This window comes from Amblyraja radiata, chromosome 17 (genome assembly GCF_010909765.2).
Source record: "Amblyraja radiata isolate CabotCenter1 chromosome 17, sAmbRad1.1.pri, whole genome shotgun sequence".
Classification (NCBI taxonomy): domain Eukaryota; kingdom Metazoa; phylum Chordata; class Chondrichthyes; order Rajiformes; family Rajidae; genus Amblyraja; species Amblyraja radiata.
The window spans coordinates 4,107,292-4,128,747 of NC_045972.1; the positions used below are offsets into that span (position 1 = coordinate 4,107,292).

The 21,456-nt window shown below is 45.9% G+C and overlaps 1 protein-coding gene across 4 annotated transcripts in view; it reads right to left on the minus strand.

Annotated features, from left to right (window-relative positions):
- Positions 1 to 21,456, minus strand: part of ca5a (carbonic anhydrase 5A) — a 60,220-nt gene that overhangs the window by 34,780 nt on the left and 3,984 nt on the right. For 2 of the 4 annotated variants that reach the window (XM_033035643.1, XM_033035641.1), the window contains exons 2-3: positions 2,659 to 3,094; positions 2,153 to 2,344 (exon numbers count right to left, since the gene is read on the minus strand). In XM_033035643.1, the coding sequence (XP_032891534.1) occupies positions 2,153 to 2,344; positions 2,659 to 2,881 (415 nt within the window). In that variant the 5' untranslated portion in view covers positions 2,882 to 3,094. Of the gene's footprint in view, positions 1 to 2,152; positions 2,345 to 2,658; positions 3,107 to 8,930; positions 9,142 to 21,456 lie in introns of those variants that run through there. The other 2 variants (XM_033035642.1, XM_033035640.1) reach the window with 2 other exon arrangements.

Genomic DNA, 21,456 nt, shown 5'->3' on the forward strand with positions numbered 1-21,456 from the left:
TCACCTTTCAGGCTCCCAGAAAGTGCTGCAAGATGAAGCAGTATTTAATTACAATCTGAAGTATTGCTTTAGTGTTTATGATTTCCTTTCTTCTACATCGGAAAAGCGAATACTGATTGAATTACCTTTTTGCAGAACACCTTAATTAAATCCCAACCGACCAGTCAAATGTGGCTTTAATTCTCTGAATCACTCACACTTTGATCAGTCATTGAGCCTCTATGTTATTCCCACAAGGAACAGCAGGAATACCAGAACTGAACACAATACTCCAAATGTAGCCTTACCAACATCTTGTACAACTAAAACATAACTTCCCACTTCAATACTCAACTCCCTGACTGATGAAGGCCAGCAAGTCTTCTTTATTAATGTATCTACTGAGATGGCATTTTCAGGGACTTGAATTTCCAAGATCTATGTTCTACAACATTCCCCAAGACCTTACCGTTCACTGTGAACATCTTGTCCTGATGGTTTGAATTGCCAAAATACAACACCTCACTCACGTCTGAATTAAACTACCATTGTTCAGCCCATTTGCCCAGCTGATCAAGATCCCGCTGTAATTCTTGATAACCATCTTCACTGTCTATGATACCAAGTATTTTAGTATCATCTGAAAAGTTATTTATCACGCCTTGTATATTCGCATTCAAATCATTGCACTAGGGCCAGCAATGATCCCTAAGGCACACCTGCAGTCACAGGCCTGCAGTCCCAAAACAGGTTCCCACCACCATTCTCTGCTTCCTACCATAAAGCCAATTTTGTATCCAGTTAGCAAGCTCTCCCTGGATTCATGGAAACTTTTTTGCAAATGACATAATGCTGTAAAAGACATACACTTAACAAAAGGGGAAGCTTATGGGGAAAATACATTTCAGCATAAATGTAGCTAAAATTATGAGCTTGGATTTTCAGTTTTATCAAAAGGGGGAAAATTCAAAATCTACCTGTGAAAACATTCCATAAAGCAATCGTGAATTCATATCACATCAGGGCCATACATAAACTATTGATAATAACATTTTATACTTGAATGATTGCAGCTCAACATCATAGGTGCTCGCTGCCTTCTATTGGAAAGTAGCAAGAAAACTCATCCAGCCAAACTCTGCACCTGTCACCCGATTACACACATGAACTGTCTATTAGCAAGCATATCTGCTGTTGTTGTTGCTTGAAATAATCTTGTTCCACAACATTTCCAGGTGGAGCAATTCTAGCCATGGATCTTGACATCCAAGCGTGGAATATTGTATTATTTAGGTATATGGACCACATACAGTAAAGGCACAAGTTGAATCACATGTTGAAGGGGTTGACTTTGGCTCTAAATTGTAAAAATGTTCTCATTCGCCTTAAATCAAGATGTTTTTCCATCAAAACAGTCAAATAGCGAGAAGCAGCCGGAGGCTATTAGCACTGTGGGGTTGCTGGCAGTTACAACAACACTTGCAGTAAGTTGAATGCAAAACAAGGGAAACTCCTCCAAGCAAGCTGAAATACAAACCTGAAACGTACCAGACCCATACAACAAACTCGTACAAATAATTCAATTACAAAACATTACAAAATCCTACCACAACCAGAGAGCAGTGCCTCATGGTGACCCTTGGACTATCCTTGATCAGACTTTGCTGGCTTTTCCTTGCACTAAACGTTATTCCCTTATCATGCATCTATACATTGTAAATGGCTCGATTGTAAACATGTTTTGTCCTTCTGCTGACTGGTTAGCATGCAACAAAAGCTTCTCACTACACTTGACAATAAACTAAACTAAACTTCAAATAAAACAGCATCTTTGGGTCTGCTGAAATTGTCTGACATCTTTCAAATGGTGAACTCTGGCAATTAATATTGTTAATGTAATTTCTTCTGATGTTTTATAATTCACCGAATTAATACACATGTAGTACGTTTTGTATCCAGGATCTGGCAGGAAATTACATTTAAAACTGAAGGTGCTGGAAACATTCAACAAGTATGGCAGTAAAGGTGGAGAAGCACATGGTTAAATGTTTAACTCAATATTCTATCAGAATGGTAAATAATATTTTGTAACTTTGCCCCAAAGCTATGTGACCCTTACTCTCAATGTAACCTTTTAGACATTAACAACTCAAGAGTATATAATTCCTCTTACCCGAGCTGTCTTTGGAGTCTTCAAATTCCACCTGGAAAAAATAGCCGTTGTTTCTGATTCGAAGGCAACTATTTGGGTCATACGAGATGTGTAAAGGCTCCAGTTGTGCATCATACACACTCCTGACAGAGCTTAGGTCAATCGGAGATTGCCGGGCCCCGTTTGAGACTGGTGTGCAATTCTGCCATTCTTCTGGGAAGAAAGATGAATGAAAACATTGAATCTGAAGGTAACCGTCAGCAGATCACAGATGGTTGCTTCCTCGAATAAACGTATGAAAATTGCTGACGGTACGCACAGATGTAACGACAGAGGCAAACCAAATTAACTTAAAACACATTTTTAAATCCAAACTTTGGGCGAGACGCTAGTTTAATTGACTAAAAAGAGCATCTCAGAATTAGACTACTCGAATAATATTGAAAACAATGTATCTATCTATTCAAGCTTTAAAAGACAATTAAGTGGGAACAGAAAATTGTTGGAATGCCAAGATGATTACTTACTTCTTGTCTCAGTGTGTGTGCAAGATGCAAGGTTGCAATTCCTAACCGGGATCCAGGCATGCCTTATTGGGAAACGCTTGGTAAAAGCGAGAACTGACGTGAAAGAAAATACCATTTTGGTTTTGTGGTGTGACAGCGATTCAGTGCAAACCAGATCAACATCTGATCCGAAATGGTCAAGGCTGAATTGTAATTGAGGCAACCAGTTTATGCAGTAATCCATCTATTGCAAAATTGTTTTGCGCTTCTATTTGTTTTTGGCCTTCCGGCAGAATTGCTTTCTCTGCACGAACCCACCCATTCAAGTGAACGAGTTACCACGACGCATGCGCTCCTTAGTCAGCGAATCCGGCCACGGAGCACTCAAATTTCACCAGGAACAGCTTTCGTCGCAAGCAAATGAGGGTGACGTTTGGCGTCGGTGACTTTAGATCGCCTAGAAACAATTAATGAGCAGTGTCAAATTCATTATAGTAAGGACATAGAGTCAGTTTTGTATTGTGCCACAGAAACTTAAAGCGTGACTCTAATCTATTGTACCAGATAGGAGGTTACCTCCTTTGCACTACTCTGAGTGTCAACACACATAACACAAAGTGTTTTCAGGGACAGTTTCTTTCCAGCTGTTAACAGACAACTGAACCATCCTACCAACAACTAGAGGCAGTCCTGAACTACAACCCACCATTAGAGACCTCGGACATTCTCTGATCGGACTTTACTGGCTTCATCTTGCACTAAACATTATTCCCTTCGTCGTGTATATCCGTACACTGTGGATGGCTCGTTTAGGATGGCTCGTTTAGAATAATGTGTTGTCTTTCCACTGACTGGTTAGCACGCAACAACAGCTTTTCACTTTAGACGGGACAATATACTAAATTTAAACATCTAGGTCTTTAATTTACAACATCAAAGCTAAAGTGTGACTGGGATGTTGTAGCCTTTATGGAATCCTGGCTATGAGAGGGACAGGACTGGCAGCTTAATGTTCCAAGGTACCGGTGCTACAGAAGAGATAGCGATGCTGGTTAAGAAGGGGTGAGTTGTTGCTTTCATAAGAATGTCAGGACAGTACTCTGAGATGACGTTAGTGATGATTGATCCACTGAGGTTATATGGGTGGAGCTGAAAAATATAAAGGGAATGATTACCTTGTTGGGCTATAGGTCCCAAAGAGTCAATGGGAATTTGAAAGCAAATATGCCAGGAGATTGCAGAAACTGCAAGACCAATAGGGTTGGCACAGTAGGGGAGTTTTTATTTTTCCAATATAGATTGGAACTATCATAGTGCAAAAGGCTTAGATGAGGTGGAATTTGTCAAATGTATTCAGGAAAGTTCTCTCAGGCAATATGTAGAGGGTCCTATATGGGAGATGGCAGAGTTGGATCTACTCTTAGGAAATTGAGAAGGGCAAATGACTGAACTGTTCATGGTGATCCCTTTGGGTCTAAAAACTACTGGATAAAGACAAGGCTGACCCAGAAGTTAAATTTCTGAATTGGAGCAAGGCCAAGTTTGATAGTATTAGATAGGAACTTGCTCAACTTGATTGGAGTAGGCTGTCTGCAAACGAAGGAAGGTCCAGAAAGTGGGATACTTTTAAAGGTTTGGTGACAAGAGTTCAGGGCATGCATGTTCCTGTTAGAGGGAAGACAAGGCAGGCTAATGTAAGGAACAGTCTCGACCCAAAACGTCACCTATTCCTTTTCTCCAGAGATGCTGTCTGACCCACTGAGTTACTCCAGCATTTTGTATCTATCTTCAGTGTAAAGAAGGTTGGATGACAAGAGAAATTGAGGCTCTGGCCAGGGAAAAGGAGGAGGCATGGGACAGGTATTGACAGCTGGGATAAAGGGCATCCCTGGAGTTTGGGAACTGAGGAGCATACTTAGGAAGAAAATCAGGAAGGCAAAAAGGGGGCAGGAGATGGCATTGCAGATAATATTACGGAAAATCCAAAGAGAATTTACATTAAGAGAAAGAGGACAACAAGAGAGAGAATAGGTCCCTTCAGAAACCACAGCAGTCATCTCTATGTGGAGCCACAGGAGATGGACAAAGTCCGCAATTAGTATTTCTACCCCGTTTTTATTGTACAAAGACTGGGGAATTTGGAACAGTTAATCAAAGTGTCTTGAGGATAGTCAGTACTATGGTCCAGGTGGTGCTGAACGTCCCTAAAGCATTTTAAATCTCCCAGGCCTGATCAGAAATATCAGAGGATACTGTGGAAAGTTAGAGATGAAATTCAAGGCACCCTGGCTGAAATATATGAATCATCATTAAATATGGACAAAATGAATTTCAGTAAGGATCAGCAACCTTTGATCAAGTCAAGTCAAGTATCCATTATTGTCATTCAGACTTTTCAGTCTGAACGAAATTTCGTGCCTTGCAGTCATAACATAGAATAAAATAATAGAACACACAATAAACACAAATTTAACATCCACCACAGTGAGTCTACCAGGCCCTCCTCACTGTGATGGAAGGCAAAAGTCTTAAAGTCCTTGTCTCTTCCCTCCTTGTTCTTCTTTTGCATTGAGGCGATCCAGGCTTTTGATGTTGGGCCCCCCGCCGGGTGATGGTAAGTCCCGCGGCCGAATCCGAGCTCCGCGAACGGGCCCCGTTCAAACTCTGCGGCCCGGGGCGGTCGAAGCTGCCACCCTCCAGTCCAGCGGACGAAGCAGTTGCGGGAGCTCCGGAAAACCAGGTCGCCAACCTGGGACCTGCGAGCTCCCGACGATGTTGTCCACTGGGCCCGCGGCCGAGCCTCCGAAGTCCGGTCACCGCCACTGCAACAGCCCCGAAGTCGGGTCGCCGCCGCCGCAACGCCACCACAACCCTGAAGTTGGCCAGCCTCGTGTTGGTAAGTCCTGGCTGGCTCTGTCTCCGGAGCCTCGAGGTTGGTCCCAGTTGGAGGCCGCCAGCTCCGCCATTAGGCCTCAGCGCAGACGGAGATGAAGACGGGGGATACGACAAGAAAAGGTTGCATCCCCCCCCCGAAGGAAGAGACTAGAACAAGTTTCTCCCACCCCCCCTCACACATATACACTAAAATAAACCGAAAATAAACTGACAACGAGACAAAAAGAAAACAAAAAAAGAAAGACGAATGGAATGCAGGCGAGCCGCAGCTGCTAGGGCAGCGACGGATAAGGTACCACATTGTTGCTCTGGAGAGCTAGACGACTGGATAAAAAACTGGCTTTGTGGATGGAAGCAGAGGGTGATGGTGGAAGGTTGTTTTTCAGACTGGAAGTCTGTGACGAGTGGTACGCCTCAGGAATCGGTGCTGGGTGCATTGGTGTTTGTGGTTTCAAGCAACGATTTGGATGAGAAAGTACAAGGCATGATTAGTAAGTTTGCAGATGACACTAAAGTGTAGATGGCGAAGATTGCTATCAAACATTACAGCAGGATCTTGATCAGTTGGGCAGGTGGCTGACGAATGGTTAATAATGTTTAATACAGATAATTACGAGGTGCTCCATTTTGGGAAGTCAAACCAGAGCGGGACATTCACAGGGAATGGCAGGCTCTGGGGACTGTTGCAGAGCAGAAGAATCTAGGAGTGCAGGTCATTATTCCTTGAAAGTGGCGTCACAGGTAGATAGGGTGGTCAAGAAGGGTTTTGTCACATTGGCCTTCATCAGTCAGGGAACTGAGTATAGAAGTAGGAATATAATGTTACACTTGTATAAAATGTTGGTGAGGCCACATTTGGAGTACTATGTTCAGTTTTGGTCACCTTGCTATAGGAAAGATGTTAAGCTGAGTGCAGAGATGATTAATAGGGATGTTCTCAGGCCTGAGCTGTAGGGAGATGTTTGGCAGGCTAGGACTTTAGTCCTTGCAGCACAGGAGGCTGAGGGGTGATCTTATCGAGGTGTACAAGATCATGAGGGGAATGGATAGGGTAGATACACAGAATCTTTTACCCAGAGCATCGAAAACTAGAAGACATAGGTTTAATGTGAGAGGGGAAAGATTTAATAGGACCCCGCGTGGCAAATAGTTCACACAGAGGGTGGTGGATATATGGAATGAGCTGCCGGAGGAGGTAGTTGAGGCAGGTACTACAATATTTAACAGACATTTGGATAGGAAAGGTTTAGAAGATTGAGCCAAATGAGGGCAGATGGGATTGGTGTAGATGGGACATCTTGGTCAGCATGGGCAAGTTGGGCTGAAGGGCTCGTTACCATGCTCCATGACTCTATGTAAGAATGTAAACGTTCAATGGAGGTTGTTTTTTCAGTGTTGCATTGAAGAAAAAAATCAAATTTGTGTATCAGAATTGACAACGTTGCTAACAATTCACACAAGCTAATTAATCGGTTATGAAATGTAACCAATTCTACCTCAAGCAATTAAAAAATCACCCTATTTATATTTTTATGCAAAGGCCAATGTCTTAGAATAAAGGGTAGGCCATTTAGGACTGAGGTAAGGAAAAACTTTTTCACCCAGAGAGTTGTGAATTTGTGGAATTCCCTGCCACAGATGGCAGTGGAGGCCAAATCACTGGATCAAGTTCAAGTGAGTTTATTGTCATGTGTCCCTGTATAGGACAATGAAATTCTTGCTTTGCTTAAGCACACAGAAAATAGTAGGCATTTACTACAAAACAGATAAATGTGTCCATATACCATGATATAAATATATACACACATGAATAAATAAACTGGTAGTGCAAATAACAGAAAGTGGTTGCTAATAATCAGAGTTTTGTCCGAGCCAGGTTTAATAGCCTGATGGCTGAGGGGAAGTAGCTTAAGAGAGATTGGATTTAATGGATTTAAGAGAGTTAGATAGAGCTCTAGGGGGGTGGTGGAATCAAGGGATATGGGGAGAAGGCAGGCACGGGTTATTGATTGGGGACGATCAGCCTTGATCACAATGAATGGCGGTGCTGGCTCAAAGGGCCGAATGGCCTCCTCCTGCACCTATTTTCTGTTTCTAATCTCCAATTCTATTTATTTCCACAGGTGCTGCTTGACCCCATATTGTTCCAGCATTTTCTGTTTTTGTTTCAGATGTGAGCAATTGCAGCTATATATTTTTCATATTTTGCTCAGATCTATCTACTCTAGACTATAATATTTTGTATACAACTTTATTTACGTAGTGAGCAGTGATATTTTCTCCGCCAGACATAAGCAACATTAAATAACCAGGAATATTTCTGTGCCTTTGTGCACAGAAATAGCAGATAAAAACTGATATCAAATGGCATACATAAGATTAACATAGATTAACATAGTTTAAAAATAACAACATAAATAAAGCTCAAATTCTTAAGCTCTGTAAGAGATAAAATTGTGATTGCCCAAGTAATACAATTGTAAAATAGACGATTACATTTCTATCATTTGCTTTAGTTTAATTTACTTTAGAGATACAGCACGGAAACAGGCCCTTCGGCCCCCGGGTCCGCGCCGACTGGCAATCCTCGCATATTAACACTATCCTACACATACTAGGACAGTTTTTACATTTACCAAGCCAATTAACCTACATACCTGGACAAAGATTTAGAATGTGGGAGGAAACCGAAGATCTCGGAGAAAACCCACGCAGGTCACGGGGAGAACGTACAAACTCCGTACAGACAGCATCCGTCGTCGGGAACGAACCCGGGTCTCCGGCGCTGTAAGGCAGCACCTCTACCACTGCGCCATCATGCCACCCTTCTTCGAGCAAATATTGTTATACTAGAAAAATCTTTGAAGTGTTCACGATATGTTGAATTAATAAACGTCTAGTTTGCTGAAATACTGGATTATGAAAATCTCCCACAAATGGTGAATTTGATTTGGTTTTGCAAATTTATCACAAATTGGATGGTAATTAGTCACCTCAGTTGTACCATTAAGAGCTCTCAATGAAGAGGCACATTTGAAACATTACAGCCATAACCAGCATGGGACCAGTGTACGCACTGTGCTCCCAAAAAAAGGGAAATAAAAATTTCCTGGGAATACTGGTGTTTGGATGTTGTCACACTAGACTTGTATGGACCCACTGACAAGCTGATAAGTGCTGAGGTTATAATGGAGATCTTAACCATTTCAATGGGGACTGTCAGTCTGTAGATGGAGGTCAAATCCATTTAAAAAAAATTACTTTTGTTCATTGTTTTTATAGATTTTTAGGTTTTTCATGTATTTATCTTCTTTAAAACTTCTCATTTTAATTGTTTGGAAACTTTTAAACATGATGTTAATATCATAATTTCTTAATATTTGCCCTTTCTTGCACACCTTAAGCAACCTCTTAAAGCCAGGATTCATCAGAACAAGGAAACAGACTTGCAAACAAGTCTTAATAAATTCACAGGAAGTTTTTCAACATCATTGCCAAGTCCAGTAGTTCTCAACCCCAATAGTTCTTGAGAAGCCGATGGTGAGCCTCTTTTTTGAAGATGAGGCGAAACAAAGAGTGTTGTTAGACAGGAAGTTCCATATATTTGATCTAGCAATAATGAAAAGCAATAAATGTCCAAATCACAATTCATTTAATAACAGCTTTCAGTAACAGTGATATGCTTGGATTTAGCTAGATTTAATGAATTTATTCTCATATTAAGATTACAATTCAATGGAGACAAGGAATTGCAGATGCTGGAATCATGAGCAAAACACAGTGCTGGAGGGCAGCGTCTGTGGAGAGAATGGACAAGCGACATTTCGGGTGGGGACCGTTCTTTACACTGATTGTAGTTGGGTGGAGAAAGTCAGAAAAGTGAGGTGGGAGTGGGAAAAAGCCTGGCAGGTGATGGGTGGATACAGGAGAGATACAGTTCCATAAGGCAGAGATGTACAGTTAGGCCATTTAGCCCATCGAGTCTGCTCTGCCATTCGACCATGGCCAATCATTTTTTCCTTCTCATTCCCTGTCTTCTCACTGTAACCTTTGATGCCCTTACTAATCAAGAACCTATTAAACTCCACCTTAAAAATATCCAATGACTTGACCTCCACAGCCATCTGTGGCAATGAATTCAAGATTCACCAAATGTAGCTTAAAAAATTCTTCCACCTCTAAAAGTATGTCCTTTGATTCTGAGGCTGGTTCTAGATCTTCGATTACTGGAAACGTCCTTTCCATTTCCACTCTATCTAGGCCTTTCATTTTCTGGTTGCTTTCAATGAGATTCCCCCTCATCCTTCTAAATTCCAGTGAGTACAGTCCCGGACCCATCATAAGCTCCTCAGATGTTAGCCCAATCATCCCCAGTTATTCTCGTAAACCTCCTCTGGACCATCTCCAATGTCTGCACATCCTTCCTCAGATATGGTGCCCGAAGGTGCTCGCAACACAGTAAACCCTTGTTATAACGGACCACAAGGGAGGGGAGGGGGTTGAAATTATGTCTCTAATTGCTGATTGTCCGTTATAAATGGGTAAGGTATTATTATTGTATGTAGTTGAAACAAAGAACTGCAGAGAATGGTTAATACACAAAAAGAGACAAAGTGCTGTAGCAACTCAGCGGGTCAGGCAGCATGGCTGGAGACATGGATAGGTGATGGCGGGACCATCCATCAGACTGATTCAGTCTACAGAATTACTCTAGCATTTTTTGTTGTTTCACCTTAAAAGTTGTCACCGATGCCGCAGGTCTGCAACAGCGAGCCCTTCTTCACCGGTTCACATGGCTGTTGTTACGGTTCATGATGCAGCCCCTAGGCATCAGTTCTTTCTTCAGCACGCTTCCATTGACAAGACGCGCTCAATCTCCACGGGGTTCCCTCCTCTCTCACCTGCTGCTGCTTTGAAGGTGGTATGTGTTGGTAACTCCGGGGGAGAAGGCAGAGGCGGTGGGTGGGATGAAAGTCCGAATAGACAGAATGAAAGGAGAAGGAGCCGGTTGAAGGCAGCAGTCGAGAGGACAAAGCAAAGGATGAAGCGACGAAGCGACGAAGCAGCAACTGGCGAGAGGGGAGGGAGCCCCAGGTATCCAAGCGTGGCCTGTCAGTGGCGCGGTCTGAAGTAAGCACTGGTCCCAGGGACTACAAAGTGACCTACAACAACAGCCGCTTCTACTGGACTGTTCGGTGAGTGAAGGGCTCGCTGGTGCATCTTGCGAGTCAGGCCAGGCCATCGGAAACCAACTCTGTAGACAGAAAGGTCAGTATGGAAATGGGAAGGGGAGTTAAAATGCTTGGCAACCAGGAGATTGCGTTGGCCAAGGCGGACTGACCTTACATCCCAGTGGTATGACTTGGGCTGCTTACAACCCAGCGGTATGAACCCAATGGCTTTCTCTAATTTCAAGTAACCCTGGCTTCTAATTGCATTCTTTCACTTGCCTCCACCATCCATTTTGTTATTTAATCTCTGCCATCCTTCACCGTTTCAATTTAATCCCTGCTTTCCTTCAATTTTATATCCTCCTACCCTGCCCCCAAACTTTGCATTGTAAACCATGTTTCAATCATGGATAGAGAATTGTACAGTCATACAGCCCACTGCTCTATAGCATCTAAAACCCATATCCAATAAGCATATAGTTATTATCCCCACATTACATCACTCAATTACAACTAGGCCAATTTACAACAGACAACTAACCTGTTGTAAATTAAACAGTAATCTAACCTTTCAGACTACAGAGGAAACTAGAATATGCCGAGGAAACATATGCAGTGACAGAGAGAACACATCAAATTCATACAATGAGCATCAAAAGTCAGTACTCTACTGATCATCGGTGCTGCGAACGTGTGCGGAAATCCCGGGGGGGGGGGGGGGGGAACAGGGGGGACACCCCCCCCATGCTTTGAGAGGTGGGGGACAATCCCCCCCATGTTTTGTAATCCGGATTTTGAAATTCGGTGAAAAAAAAATCTATTTAAAAATCTCTGCTTTCCGCAAGACAGTGGGGGTAGGACAGATGATCGAGGGCGCCAATTGGACGAGAGACGTCGGTCAGCAGGCAGTGGGGGGGGGGAGGGGACATGATGATTCAGCGGGATGATTGGAGGGAGGTGTCGGTCAGTGGCGGAACTAGGGGGGTGGGACTGAGGATAGAGTGCGGTGATTGGAGGAGGGAGACGTCCTGTTGGAGCAAAGATCAAAGAGCTTGAATTGGCCCATTCGCGGGGTCTTTCATAGCCAGCTGCGGCTTAAAATCGGCCGCGGGATCTTCCATCGCCCCGTGGTCAAATTGCTCCATCGAGGCGATCGAGGCTCCCAATGTTGAAGCCCCTGCCGGGGGATGGAAGATCCCGCGGCTGGTTTTATGCCGCGCTGGGCGATGAAAGGCCCCGCGAACAGGCCGATTAAAGCCCCACAATTCGGGGCGGACAAAGCTGCTGTTGCTGGAGTTCAGAGTCAGTCACCAAGCAGGTCAGTTCCCGATTTTATCGTCCATAGGGCCCACGACCGAAGCCTCACGTGTGTGCGTGCGCATGCCGCCACCAAGAAATTGCGTTGACTTTGGTTTTGAAATTCTAAAGCTGTATTGTCTTTGGTTTGGAAATGCTAAACCTGCGTTGCCTTTGGTTTGGAAATGCTAAAGCTGCGTTGCCTTTGGTTTGGAAATGCTAAAGATGCCTTGCCTTTGGTTTGGAAATGCCAATTAAAGTTTCCTTGCACAATTAAAGTTGCCTTGCCCAATTAAAGTTGCCTAAGTCTAATCTTGACCACTTCCTGTTTGCGCTTTATATTGATTTTAGAAAAAACGCTACCACGTACCACAAGCACCTGGTCCTGATGGTATACCCGGCCGTGTTCTAAAAACCTGTGCGGACCAACTGGCGGGAGTTTTTACGGACATTTTCAACCTCTCACTTCTGAGGTCTGAGGTCCCCACCTGCTTTAAAAGGGCATCAATTATACCGGTGCCCAAGAAGAGTAAGGTGACGTGCCTCAATGACTATCGACCAGTGGCACTAACGCCAGTGGTGATGAAGTGCTTTGAGAGGTTGATCCTGGAGCAAATCAACTCCTACATCGACAAAAACCTGGACCCACTGCAGTTCGCGTACCGCCACAACAGATCAACGGTGGATGCGATCTCGCTGGCCCTCCACTCCGCACTGGACCACTTGGACAACAAAAACTCATATGTCAGGCTGTTATTCATTGATTACAGCTCGGCATTTAACACAATCATCCCCTCCAAACTGGTTACCAAACTCGCGGAACTGGGTCTCTGCGCATCCCTCTGCAACTGGATCCTCGACTTCCTCGTCCACAGACCAGTCGGTTCGTATTGGTGGAAATGTGTCAGCCTCAATAACAATCAGCACGGGAGCACCTCAAGGCTGCGTGCTCAGCCCCCTGCTGTACTCACTCTATACCCATGACTGCGTAGCGAACCACAGTGCGAACTCCATCATCAAGTTCGCTGACGACACCACTATTGTGGGGCGTATCACTGATGGGGATGAGTCAGAGTACAGAAGAGAGATCGAGCAACTGTCCATATGGTGCCAGCGCAATAACATGGCCCTGAACACCAGCAAAACCAAGGAACTGATTGTGGACTTTGGAAGGAGTAGGAGGGGGACCCACAGCCCCATTTATATCAACAGGTCGATGGTTGAAAGGGTCAAGAACTTCAAATTCCTGGGGGTGCACATCTCTGAAGATCTTTCCTGGTCCGAGAACACTAACGCAATTATCAAAAAAGCTCATCAGCGCCTCTACTTCCTGAGAAGATTACGGAGAGTCGGATTGTCAAGGAAGACTCTCTCTAACTTCTACAGGTGCACAGTCGAGAGCATGCTGACCGGTTGCATCGTGGCTTGGTTCGGAAATTTGAGCGCCCTGGAGAGGAAAAGACTACAAAAAGTAGTAAACACTGCCCAGTCCATCATCGGCTCTGACCTTCCTTCCATCGAGGGGATTTATCACAGTCGTTGCCTCAAAAAGGCTGGCAGTATCATCAAAGACCCACACCATCCTGGCCACACACTCATCTCCCTGCTACCTTCAGGTAGAAGGTACAAGAGCCTGAAGACTGCAACAACCAGGTTCAGGAATAGCTACTTCCCCTCAGCCATCAGGCTATTAAACCTGGCTCGGACAAAACTCTGATTATTAGCAACCACTTTCTGTTATTTGCACTACCAGTTTATTTATTCATGTGTGTATATATTTATATCATGGTATATGGACACATTTATCTGTTTTGTAGTAAATGCCTACTATTTTCTGTGTGCTTAAGCAAAGCAAGAATTTCATTGTCCTATACAGGGACACATGACAATAAACTCACTTGAACTTGAATTTTAGCCATCTTACTCAGAGTCCCCCTCTGCTCATCTGGTGCTGAGGATTTTTCCCATCGATGAAAAATAAAAGTGTTATTAGTGTTTAAAATGTTGAAATTCTCTCTCCTGTCAATCACGCCATGAAGGTCACGCCCCTTCTGGTGTGAGGGGGGGGGGGAGAGACAATAAAACCCAGAAGTGTGGGCGTGGCTCAGTCTCTGCAAGATGGAGGAGGGAGAAGTCACGACTCGCTGTCTTTAGTAGCCTTGCACCCTGCTTGAAATGGTATGAAACTGCACTTGAATTTGGTGGCCTTGCACCCTGCTTGAAGTGGTAAGAAACTGCACTGAATTTGGTGGCCTTGCACCCTGCTTGAAATGGAATTTCAAGGAATAGCCGTGAGTCAACTGGCAGCCCGCCAGCCATGAGTGAGTGAGCTGCCAGCACAACAGGCTTGAGTGACTGAGCTGCCAGCCCTAGAATCCATTCGGCCTACAATGTCCATAATAGCCCTCTGGAAACCAGTCCCTTCAGCACACAACACCCATATTAGCGCTCCAGAAAGCCCCCCACCCACCACATCAATATTGGAATTGGTGGAGAGGTGGAATATGGCGATAGGGGACCAGCCCTCCCATGTGATGCTGGGACCCAACGGGTCCCACTTAGTCTAGTAGTTCTTTAAAAGTGGCACCACAGGCTTTCGTCAATCCCTAATTACACCTCCCCGTTTCTAATTCTCTCCAACTACTTTCTCAACCCCATCCCTATCAAAGTCCATGTTTTCAATCCCCAATGCAAATTCTATCCCGACTACCAACTCATCATTTTGCAGAAAAAGTGTGAAACAGCAGTGTGGGATAACCTTGATATTTTACTTGACACCATGAGGAGGTTTGGAATACACACCTGCATAATGAGCAAGTCTGTCTTTATTTACATCTATACCTGTAGTACCATCCTCCTTCCCACCACACTCCACTTGCAACTATGATTTCTAGTCTTGATTACTATGATTTCTAGTCTACCATTTTCCTATGGGAACGAGTCCTCACCAACCAGTGATGACCCCCTTCTCCAGTCTGCACCGGTCCCCCTCCTCTTGGACTCCCCAGAATGGCCTTCTACCCTCTCTAGACCTCTTTCTTTCTAACTGCCGGCGTGACATCAACCGTCTCAACTTTTCCACTCCCCTTACCTACTCCAACCTCACCCCCTCTGAACTTACAGCTCTCCGCTCACTCTGCAGCGACCATGACATTATAATCAAACCAGCCGACAAGGGAGGTTCCATGGTTCTTTATCTCTCGTTTCCCTTGTCCTTAACCAGTCTGAAGAAGGGTCTTAGAAACATAGAAAATAGGTGCAGGAGGCCATTCGGCCCTTCGAGCCAGCACCGCCATTCATTGTGATCATGGCTGATCGTCCCCTATCAATAACCGTGCCTGCCTTCTCCCCATATCCCTTGACTCCACTAGCCCCTAGAGTATCTAACTCTCTTAACCCAAAACGTCACCCATACCTGCTTTCTAGAGATGCTGCCTGTCCTGCCATTTTTTTTCCTTCCCCCCCCCCCCAAAGATGGCGGCGCTGGCTTAACACCTGCGGCCCACCTGCAGTCCGTCTGGTTTTTTTCTTTCTTTTTGTTCCTTTGTCATGTTTTAGTTAATTTTGTTTTATTAAGTTGTGTATGTGTGTGGGTGGGGTGGGAGAAACATGTTTTGGTCTCTTCCTTCGGGGGATGCGGCTTTTTTTCTGTCGTATTCCCCGTCTCCGTCTGCGCCGAGGCCTAATGGCGGAGCTGGCGGCCCCAGAGCCATGGCGGCAGCGGCAGTGGAGACCCGACTCAGCCTCGGAGCTGTGGTGCTGGCAGCAGCAGCGGAGACCCGACTCGGCTTCGGAGCTGTGGCGGCGGCAGCGGAGACCCGATTTGGCCCCGGAACCGTGGCGGCGGCAGAGACAGCGGAGACCCGACTCGGCCTCGGAGCTGTGGCAGCGGCAGCGGAAACCCGACTCGGCCTCGGAGCTGTGGCGGCGGCAGCGGCCACCTGCGGAGTTTGAACCGGCCCGTTCACGGAGCACGCTTGAGCCGCGGGGATGTACCATCACCCGGTGGGGTCACAACATCTGGGGCCTGGATCGCCTCGGCGCAGAGGGTGAACAAAGAGGGAAGAGACACAGACTTTAAGATTTTGCCTTCCACCACAGTGAGGTGTTTGGTGAACTCACTGTGGTGGATGTTAAATTTGTGTTGATTGTGTGTTTTTGTCAATTTTTAAATTATATGTATGAATGCAGGGAAACAAAATTTCGTTCAGACCGAAAGGTGTGAATGACAATAAACAAATCTAATCTAATCTAATCTAATCATTCCAAACTTGTGGAAATTGGAGTCAGAACTCTCCTCTGCAACTGGATCCTTGATTTTCTGACCAACAAACCACAATCAGTGAGGATAGGTGAGAAATCATCCTCTACGATAATCTTTAATTCTGGTGCCCGGCAAAGATGCTTTCCCAGCTCCCTACTATACTCCTTATGCACTCATGACTGTGCAGCTAAATACCAATATTACTCAATTCACAAGTTTGCAAATGACCCCATCGTATTGGGGGCAGATACCAAATGATGAGACGGGGTGCTGAAAGGAAATTGAGAACTTTGTGACCTGGTGCCATGACACCAACCTCTCCCTCAATGACAGCAAGACAAAGAAGAATGTGATCGACTTCATAAGGTGAAGCAATACATTGATAGTGCAGACGTAGAGATGGTCAAGTTCCCAGGAATAAATATTACCAGCAATCAAACCTATGGCTAAGAAAGCACACCTTAAAAGGCTTAGGAAGTTTGACATGTGCCCAACAACCCTCACTAACTTCTACAGAAGTGTCACAGGAAGCATTTGATCAGGATGCCTGACAGCCTAGTTTGGGAACAGCTCCATCCAAGACCAACAAAATATTTTCACTGTACCTCAGTACTCATGAAAATACTAAACTAAATGATGGTATAACACAGCATGTCAAGTAGCATCTCCAGCGAAGGTGGATAGATGATGTTTCGGGTCGAGACCCTTATTCACTGATTGTAGGAGGAATGCGAAGAAAGCTGGAAAAGGGGAGAGGCAGAGCTTGGCATAAAGTGAGTCAGGGCGTAGGGCGACATATGCGAGGGGGGTTGATAGGCAGATGATTGAAACAAAGGCCAGAGATATGAACGTGGTAGAGCCAGGTTTGAAGAGTTGCAGATCGTGAAGCCAGAGGCAGGAAAGTAGACAAACAGCACCTCGTATTCCATTTGGGTGGAGTAAAAATTCAAAAATCACACGCAATGAGCTTTCTGTCCGGGACCTCCTCCAGAATGAGGCCATACACAAGCTGGTGGAACAGCGCCTCATCAGGGCCGGATTTAGATGAAGAGCTGATCCACTTGTGAGGCCCCTCCCAATCCCCCACCCCCACGACTAGAGGAAGATGGTCCACCAGATTGACACCGATTTGCAGCTGAGCGTGGCCAATGAGATAAGGGGCTGGAAAGCTCTGCTTATCTATTTATTTATTTATTTATTTATTACCAGTGCTAGTGTTGAGTTATTGGCTTAAAACACTTTTATTCTGAAATGGAGGGCAAGGAAAATTACTGAAGGGTTGTTTATAGACCACAGTGCATTGTGACAGCATATGTAAGAAAAGCCTATGACAGTGTCAAAAATATTATACACCTTGCAGGGCTCTCACTTAATTTTTTTTCTCTGTTGTCAGCCGGCAACCTTGGCAGCTTTTTAAGTTGCCAAATGACAGTTTAGGTGGTCATTTAAGACGGCTTGCATGACGCGTGCGATAATGTGCTTGGACGAAGTGCGTAGTTACCAGTCGGAATTATGCTCAATGAAACATTCACATTTTATTTCAGCTTCAAATAAAGTCACAAACTAAACATATTCACCAATCAAGACATGATATATACCACAATTACATGCAGCAAAATTATAATACAGTATCTCAACTCTTTTTACACATTGCAATGAATGCAATTTATATTATTTCTTTCCACTTCCAAACAAAAATGTGGTTGGATTATTCAGCGTATGATCAACCTCGGGGAGACCAAGCGCAGGCTTGGCGATCACTTTGCACAACACCTCCACTCAGTTTGCAATAACTAACCTGCTCTCCCGGTGGCTCAACACTTTAACTCCCCTTCCCATTCCGACCTTTCTGTCCTGGACTTCCTCCATGGCCAGAGTGAGGCCCACCGCATATTGGAGGAGCAGCACCTCATATTTGCTTGGGTAGTTTACACCTCAGCGGTATGAACATTGGCTTCTCTAATTTCAGGTAGTCCTTGCTTTCTCCTTCTTTCCCCTCCCATTCCAAGCTCTCCCACAGCCTACTGTCTCCATCTCTTTCTTTCTGTTTCGTGCCCCCCCCCGACATCAATCTGAACAAAGGGACTCGACACGAAACGTCGCCTATTCCTTCGCTCCATAGATGCTGCCTTACCCGCTGATTTTCTCCAGCTTTTTTGTCCACCAATGGGATTCCACCACTGGCCACATCTTCCCATCTCCTCCCCTGTTGGCTTTCCTCCATAACTCCCTGGTCAATTCGTCCCTTCTCACCCAAACCACACCCTCTCCTGGCACTTTCCCTTGCAACCGCAGGAAATGCTACACTTAGAATAGAATAGTTTCTTTATTGTCATTGTAACTTGTCGCTTTACCTCCCCCCTTGACTCCATCCAAGGACCAAGCAGCCTTTCCAGGTGCGGCAGAGGTTCACCTGCACCTCCTCCAACCTCATCTATTGCATTCACTGCTCTAGGTGTCAGCTGTTCTACATCGGTGAGACCAAGCGTAGGCTTGGCGATCGCTTCGCCCAACACCTCCGCTCGGACCGCAATAACCAACCTGATCTCCTGGTGGCTCAGCATTTCAACTCCCCCTCCCAGCTGGGCAAAATTAACGGCTTTTAGGTTGCCCGGCGGGACTATAGATGGCCATTGGCAACCGGGCAACTGTTAATTTTGAGCCCTGCAGTGCCAGAACGATATGCTGACTTCTAGGTCCAAGAGTTTGCAGATTAATTTGGATTGGATTATGGTGTTGAAGGTGAAGCTATAGTCAATAAGGAGTCGTCTAACGTAGGTGTCCTTGTTATCTAGGTATTTCAGAGATGAGTTTAGGGCCAGGGAGATGTGGCCCTGTTGCAACAATGTGTGCCATCACCAATCCCTTTCACTGTTCCTCATATCCCTTCAAAGTCAAAGTATCCTTTATTGTCATTCAGACCTTTCGGTCTGAACGGACTTTTGTTGCCTTGCAGTCATACATATAATAATATATCAAAACACACAATAAACATAAATTTAACATCTACCACAGTGAGTTCACCAGACACCTCCTCACTGTGATGGAAGGCAAAAGTCTTAAAGTCTTTGTTTCTTCCCTCCTTGCTCTCCCTCTGTGCTGAGGCGATCCAGGCCTCAGATGTTGTGACCCCACCGGGTAAGTCCCGCGGCTCAACCGTGCACCGTGAACGGGCCGGTTCAAACTCCGCCGGTGGTCGAAGCTGCCGAAGCTGCCACCCTCCAGTCCAGCGGACGAAGCTGTTGTTGCGGGAGCTCCGGAAAACCAGGTCACCAACCTGTGACCTGCGAGCTCCCGACGATGTCGTCCACTGGCCCGCGGCCGAACCTCCGAAGTCGGGTCGCCGCCGCCTCAGCCCCGAGTTGGGCCGCTGCCGCCTCAGCCCCGAGTCGGGCTGCCGCCGCCTCAGCCCCGAGTCGGGCCGCCGCCGCCTCAGCTCCGAGTCGGGCCGCTGCCGAAAGCCGCCTCAGCCCTGAGTCGGGCCGCCGCCGCCTCAGCTCCGAGTCGGGCCACTGCCGAAAGCCGCCTCAGCCCCGAGTCGGGCAGCCGCCGCCTCAGCTCCGAGTCGGGCCACGGCCGAAAGCCGCCTCAGCCCCGAGTCGGGCCGCCGCCGCCTCAGCTCCGAGTCTGGCTTCTGCCGAAAGCCGGAACGCCGCTTCATCTCCGAGTCGGGCCGCAGCCGCCTCAGCCCCGAGTCGGGCCGCCGCAGCCTCAGCTCCGAGTCAGGCCGCTGCCGAAAGCCAGAACGCCGCCTCAGCTCCGAGTCGGGCTGCCGCCACCTCAGCCCCGAGTCAGGCTGCCGCCGCCTCAGCCCGAGTCAGGCCACCGCTGCCTCAGCCCCAAGTCGGGCCGCCGTCGGAACGCAGCCACAGCTCCGAGTCGGGCCGCCGCCGGAACGCAGCTTCAGCTCAGGGTCGGGCCGCAGCCGCCTCAGCCCCGAAGTCGGCCAGCCTCACGCTGGTAAGTCCTGGCTGTCTCTGCCTCCGGAGCCTCTGGTCCCAGTTGGAGGCCGCCAGCTCCGCCATTAGGCCTCAGCGCAGACGGAGACAGAGACGGGGGATACGACAAGAAGTCGCACCCCCCCCCCCGAAGGAAGAGACTAAAACAAGTTTCTCCCACACCCCCCACACATACACAACCTAATAACTCAAATTAACTAGCTAAAACAGGACAAGAAAACAACAAAAAAAGAAAAAAACAGATGGACTGCAGGCGAGCCGCAGCTGCTAAGGCAGCGCTGCCACTTCCGGCCACTTCATCTTTGGAACCAACCAAGTGAACCTCCTTTGCAATTGTATATACTTCCTTAAGTATGGAAATCAAAATTGTACATAATATACTAACTGCAGTCTCACCAGACCTCGTTTCATTTTAATATTTCTACTTTTAAGCTCCTTTGCCCTTCAATAAAAAATAACTTCCTTTAATCTTTCTGAGGGGTTCACCGATGACTGCACAATTATTCTATTTAACAGTTCCTCAAATCAACATCTGTATACTTTGACCATCCTTTGTGAAGTCTGGTGCCAAGAATATATTTGGAACCATTTTGGGGAGCATCGATGCTCAGGTGGAGTCAATGTAACTTTCTTGTTTTTTCAGGTATTGGTGGGTCCATATCGTAATCAGCTGCCAGAGAGAAAGAAGACTGGTCGAAACTCGATAACATTGGTTTCGGCCACATTCTGCAAGTTAAAGTGTATTATAGTGAACTTGTGCTTAGATACTGCACAACATCCAGCCTACTGACCTTAGGGCAGAAGCTTATCTCTGCACATATGATAAACATGCAAGCAGTCCATAAACACATTGGATAAGAGGCAGAATTTTGCGCTTAACAAGTGCCAAGTAGTAACCATTTCAAAAGAGAAAATCAGACTACTTTACATTCCGTAGCATTCCCACTGCCAAGGGCTCAACATCTTGACTAGAAACTCAATTGGATAGGTCATGTAACCAATGTAGCCATACAAGCAGGGATCAGAGGCTCTTGGTTTTCTGAATCTTTCCTCTACAAAAATACAATAGTTTAACTGCATCTCCAGTAGCATTCATATACATCAGCACCATCGGGGACAAACAAGGCTGACCCTTTGATCATCATCGAATCTGCCACGATATTCATTTCCTTGACAACCAGTACATCATAACTGCAGTAAATATATCTTCTTAAATATGCAGTGCAGTCAACTC